This window comes from Nanorana parkeri, unplaced genomic scaffold, assembly GCF_000935625.1.
Source record: "Nanorana parkeri isolate BGI_ZX_2015 unplaced genomic scaffold, ASM93562v1 scaffold119, whole genome shotgun sequence".
Lineage (NCBI taxonomy): Eukaryota > Metazoa > Chordata > Amphibia > Anura > Dicroglossidae > Nanorana > Nanorana parkeri.
In genome coordinates, this window is record NW_017306387.1 from 1,970,926 (window position 1) to 1,977,284 (window position 6,359).

At 41.5% G+C, this 6,359-nt stretch overlaps 1 protein-coding gene across 1 annotated transcript in view; it reads right to left on the reverse strand.

Moving 5' to 3' along the window:
• CALHM3 (calcium homeostasis modulator 3) overlaps positions 1–4,309 on the reverse strand; it is a 5,282-nt gene extending 973 nt beyond the window's left edge. Inside the window, exons 1-2 of the mRNA XM_018553401.1 lie at positions 4,023–4,309; positions 1,403–1,658 (exon numbers count right to left, since the gene is read on the reverse strand). Of these exons, the coding sequence (XP_018408903.1) occupies positions 1,403–1,658; positions 4,023–4,309 (543 nt within the window). The remainder of the gene's footprint in view (positions 1–1,402; positions 1,659–4,022) is intronic.
• Positions 4,310–6,359: the final 2,050 nt, after the last annotated feature.

Below are 6,359 nucleotides of genomic sequence, written 5' to 3' on the forward strand. Positions count from 1 at the left end.
TTTAATTCAGTAAAGTTATTGTGGTATGAACAAAAATAGCAAAACAGATGCATAGGATTTCAGTGTTGGGAGCGCCATGCTGGTCAGTTTTGGAGAATGTGATGCCTTACTCAAAGGCCACTCCAACACTAACCTCAACTGTAACCTACCATTAACCTTTTCGTATTATACTAGCCCCTATTTATTTCCTCTACATTGCCTGGATCTCCTATGCCAAATACTACCAGCTCTAAACATCTACTGTTACACAAAGAAATGCTGATTAAAATGTTACCCCAAAAATGAAGTTTAAGTATGTGTTGGGTTATTTACATATGTCTTGGTAAATGTATTCTGCAATTTTTTTTGTTTGTTTCATGCTGATAAATACGTGGTGATCCTGCCAGTTCCCCTTGGCTCCTGTAGCAGGATGACATTGCCAAGCACAGAAGCAGATCTGTGCTGGCGTGGTACATTTGCATCCCTGTGACTGTTGCTGGGAAATATAGGACACTGTGCTGATGCACAGCATGTCTGTATCTTCCATAGTCAGTTTTGCAGTCACAAAGTAAAGGCAATAAAGCGCCACAGGCAATCACTCCTCAATGGGAAATCCTCTTGGGCATGCTGCAGGATGCTGCCCCAAAGCAGCCGGGAAAGCTGTGGGATCTAGGGAGTAAGCACAAGGGGGGCGCCTTTCCTGGTGCAGCTAAATTTTATTTCAATAGTCATACAATAAAATCAGAAAGGTACTCACAAACATAGAAGTTACATACATGTTTGTGAGTACCTTTCTGATTTTATTGTATGACTATTGAAATAAAATTTAGCTGCACCAGGAAAGGCGCCCCCCTTGTGCTTACTCCCTAGTTTTGCAGTCACGTCTTCGCCCAGCCCTGCCTATGTTGATTGACAGCGGGGCTCCAAACTGTATTGCCATTTAGATGTGCAGGGCACACACGGGTGCAATCAAAGGAAGCTGCACTTCCGCCTCTTTCTTTTTTTCCCCATCTTTGCTACCTCCCTTCTGTGTATGTTATTGACACACTGCCTGACCCCTTAGGTTTTAGACATGCCGCCCGCTATGGGGCAAAAGGCTGTGTGGTCATGTGAATGACCAATAAGCATTACAAAAAAGTACGTGAGATTAAAGGTAATTCATAGTATTTGCTGTATTAAAATTGGCTGCTAAAGTACTCAACTACTATAATGCTAAAAACATTTGCAGCTCAAGTATGACACTGATTTAGTTTAGTGCAGTCATAACACCTGTATCATGGAAAGCAAACCACTTAAATATCTGAAGATGTGAAATGTGTAACATGTTTACTGATCTTTTTTCCCTTCTGAGTTAACATTTCCACCTGTTTTAAAATGCAGATAGAGTGATAACAGAACAGAGACTGAGACCTGTATAACTCACCTGTGACCAGCATTTCAAATATCTCGATACTGCTTTCCTTGAAGTATTGTTCCTGATTAGGACATCCTCCTTACAGGGCACCTTGTACAGCAGGTGCTGCGTTTCTGGTGAAGAGCTGTTGGCAAAGCCTGGAAATTTGTCAGGATCTACAGAGCCACTGAATGCACAGACAAAGCAATTTCCATCCAACAGCGTAGTCAGTATCCACACCACAGGAGCCACCATAGCTCTTGTAAACACAAAGGTGCACATATACCTGTCAGAAATATAAAAGCATAAAAAATGAGTCTCTCCAAAATCAGTTGGTGAAATAATTTACGTTTTATTACCTGATCTTTTTGAAAAGAAACACATTTATAAAGACCCTTTGCGTCCATGCCATATACAAGCTCCGAATGGGACAGGAAGTGATTTGAAATCTTCCCAATGTAGAAACAAACGGCAATTAAAAGCATAGTTCTAGTGCTTGCATATTCTACCCAAAGCTTTACAAATAGCTTTTAGGGTTCTTTCACACGCGCGTTCAGAAATTAATGAAAGAACAAACATGATGAGTGTTAACAAGGCATTCAGCAGGCATTTTCAAGGCATTAAGGAGGCATCAAAAACACTTGCAAAATGCCCTGCAGGTAGGGGAGTGGCTAAGCTGCCACTGGTATGGCTGGCACTGCTTTGGATGACACCGATAACAGCTGGCACTACAGGGTGGCATAGTTCAAGCTGTCACAGGTTGCAAGTACCTGGCTAGAAGCTGTCCTCTTGCTGGCAAAACAAGGGCTGTGTGCAGACAGAAAGTGGCATCTGCACCTGCTCTGTTCACTCACTCTATGATTCCTCTGTGGTTTTATCAGGTCCAGTGCTCAGTGGACCAGCTGATTCAGCAGGAAACTAAAAACTCTTAAAAATCAAGGAGTGTCATCCATTGTAAGTGATTTAGCTGGCATTTAAAATAGCTTACCTTTGACTTTAATATCACTTTAAAGTGTATGTATACCCTAACAATGTACTTTTCTTATTAGCTTACATTTGGACATTGCAACATATGCTATATCTGTGCAAAGTGCAGAAAATACCTATTAGTCCTGACAGAAATCCAATGTTGTCCTGTAAACTCCACAGTGTTATCCAACCTACACAGGCTTGATATGTTAGGATTACAGAACACTAACCTATGTTACAGTTGAGGAGAGGGGAGGTGTTCTGTAGTCATAACATACTATATACATATACCAAACAGAAAGGTAAGGCACATGACCACTGAGTTTGTGTGCTGGAAACAAACAATGTAGAGGTATCTGGCTGCACTCCTTACTGGATTTCCCGTATAAGTTAAAGGTGGATGCTTGCAATGAGTGCGGATGGTGCCGCTGACAAACCAATTATAGAAATATGTCACCAGCACACCAAATCAATTTTCAAAGCAGAAAAATTTCCATTTATTGACACATGCTGTCTCAAGTACAAGCGATTTCGGGGCCACACAGGGTCTCCATCAGGCTCAGAGAAGTAAGTCATATCATACTATATACATATACTAAACAGAAAAGTAAGGCACATGACCACTGAGTTCCTGTGTTTGGAGACAGACGGGCACCATACCGCCGATTTATATCATATAATGTTCCAAAAGGTTACCAAAGACCATCTTCTTTTTTTGATTCTTTATTGCATTCTCATCATTCTTATTGCTGCACAACAGTTTTAAGCGCCCCCTTCAGGTGCACTTTCCACAAGAACAGCCCTAGATGTAATTGCCACTGATTTGTAGCAGTTTTATATTCACTATGCTTTTTACCAAAAACATAGTTGTACTGTCATTAAAAAAGGACACATTATAGGCTGAATTTACACTTTTATCTACAGTAAAACTTGTTTAAAAACTATAACTAGTCAGACCTAGAAATAAAGCAAATGTTGCCATTCTGTGGAACTTTTTGCCTGTAAATCACATGGAACATAAAATATTTTTCAAAACACTATTGGCAAATGAAAGCCTTGTTTCCAATAAAAGATACAGTTTATGTAATACTTCATTATCATAAGTACTGACAAAGTATTGCAAAATCAGTAGGTCCACATGTAGTCTGAAATGCAAATATTATGGAGAAGTGGGTAAAGATCATGCATTCAAGTATCCCAACCACATTCCAATGAATGGACCGCCCTAATGCAGTGTACCTCAACACACAAACCAATGCGCTTATGTTTAACACCCCACAACGGATTAGACTGGTGAACCAGGCCCTATGGTGAATGTACACAGACAAATGTGATCAAAAATGATTGATAATATTTAGTTCTCCCAGTTATTTACAGAATATCATAACAGCCGTGATTTTTCTTGTGTCTCACACTTTTATGTCTTAGCAGTACAGAGAATGGTTGTTGCTGTTATTGTTGTTCTAGGTTATAGAATCTATACATCTTTCTTGATTGCCTGACTGTTTTTCTCACTTATGTGATATAGATACACACGTCTGTGCTCCAACCTATCAACAGAAAAAAGATTGTGCAGCATTCTTATCATACATACATGTCCAACCACTATATAATATCTATGGCGTACTCATTTGTCCATTAACTATGTGATAAATCTCCACTTATCATGTGTGGCACTTACTTTACAATCGCCAAGTCTTTTTTCCGGTGTCCGGTAGGTCTGCGCCATTCCTCAATCATTATTACCGATTGCCTGTTCAAAATGAGGCCACAAAGGAAGAGAGCAATTGGAGGCACAAACATTATCCCCATGCCATACATCATGTTATATCTGGGAAGACATGGGCAGTTGAAGTCTAGGGAATTGTAGATTTTCACACTAGCCAGCGCTAGAAGCCCACAAATTCCATTCATCACCGATTCTGAGTTGGACTGGAAGTACTGAAAAATCATTTTAAAGCGATCCATGGTGCTCAGAGTTAAAGTCTCAAATTTTCCTGTGAAAATACAGTTGTCTCAAGGGTCAATCCCAAAAATTAAGTGAAGTTCTATTTTCTGTCCACTTAAAACTAGATCTTATTTGCCACTGTTCCTGTATTTTCCACAAGATGAGTTTCTGTCTGCATGTGATGAACTACTGTGGTTGCTTCTGCAGGTAAATGAGTTAGTCAAATATAATTTGTTTGTTTAATGAATATATCACAGGCAGGACTTTTAAAGGAGGTTTGAACAGCAACTGGGCACATCATTATACAAAACCAGTTAAAAATACAGACATTTGTATTAAAACTAATTGGGTTACAAATAATTTAAAAAAAAATCCCACTATGGGCTTTAAACGAGGTTGCATAGGTCAAAAGAATAAAATAAAATAGGTTACACTCTCCCTCACATCTTTTTACACAAGTACACACAGAGTGATGTTGAGATGAAAATATAATAGGTTAAAGGTTGCAATTTGTTGCAAGTACAAGTGTTTAGGCATTCTCAGGTTTATTTATTTTGTTTGTATTGGTATGACACAAAAAAGTGGAGAAAAAAAGCCAAATCTGACACATTCCACGCAAAACTCCAAAAATGGACTGGACAAAATTATTCTCTGTGTGCCACATGGACAAGAAATGATTGCATTCCAAGTTCGTGATGCTCCTGTAATTTGTAATGTAAACTCACCTGTATCAATTACCGGAGCTGACAATATAGAAATCACACCGGCAACCGTTAAAATGGTGAAAAATTGACTCAACCTTTCTGTTGTGTGTCTCTGTGTGCCACATGGAGCATGGAGAAGAGAAAGAGCAGCAAAGAATTGTCTAAGGATTTGAGAAGATAAGTTGTGGAAAAGCATGGACAATCTCAAGGTTACAAGTCCATCCCCAGAGATCTTAATGTTCCTGTGTCCACTGAGCGCAACGTTGTTAAGACGAGGACGAAAGAGAACAAATGATCAAAGATTGCAACAAATGATTATAAAGACCCTCGATCAACTTCCAGACAAATTCAAGCTGACCTTCAGGCACAGGGTACAACTGTGTCAGCTTGCACTATATGTCGCCATCTGAATGAAAAGGGACGCTATGGTAGGAGACCCAGGAGGGCTGACGCAAACATAAAAAAGCCAGATTGGAGTTTGCCAAAACTTACCTGAGAACGTGCTGTGGACAGACTAAACAAAAATTACAGCTTTTTGGTAAAGCCCATCATTCTGCTGTTTTCAGAAAAAGAAATGAGGCCTTTAAAGAAAAAATACAGTCCCTACAGTCAAACATGGTGGAGGTTCACTGATGTTTCGGGGTTGCTTTGCTGCTTCAGGCAGTGGATGCCCTGACTGTGGTGCATGGCATTAGGAAATCTGAAGACTACTAAAGAATTCTCAGTGATCGCTGAGTGCTTGTACCCGCTCTCCATCCTGAATCGCTGTCACAGGAGGCTGAGCGAGCAGTGCGGGGAGGAGGGCTCGATCTCCTCTGACAGCTGACTCCTCCCCTGCACTGCTGGCCCGGCTTCCTGTGACAGCTGTCTCCACCGCCGCTCTCCTGATCTGTCACAGGAGGCTGAGCGGGGCAGTGCTGGGGGAGAGCTCGGCCTCCTGTGACAGCTGTCTCTGCCCCCAGACTGCTCTCCTAATCTGTCATAGGAGGCTGAGCGGTGCGGGAGAGAGAACCGGCCGCTCACATTGCTCTCCTCTCCTGCACTGCTCGGCCTCCTATGACAGTTTCTCTCCTCCCTGCAGGACGTTGCGTTGCGTCAGAGGGGACTCAGAGCAGCGCCCAGCGGGTAGGAGAGAAACCAGGGATGCACCGCTATTTCGACCGAAAGATGGCACTTGCGGCATTTTGCCAAAAGTGCAATTTTTCGACCAATATGTTTCAGCGGCCGTAATATCGGTGCATCCAATAGGGATGTCCCGATACCGGTACAAGCATCGGTATCGAGACCGATACAGGGCATTTTGACAAGTAATTGTACTAGTCAAAATGCCTCGATTACATATCGGGCAGTCACCGGCCAGCTAAAT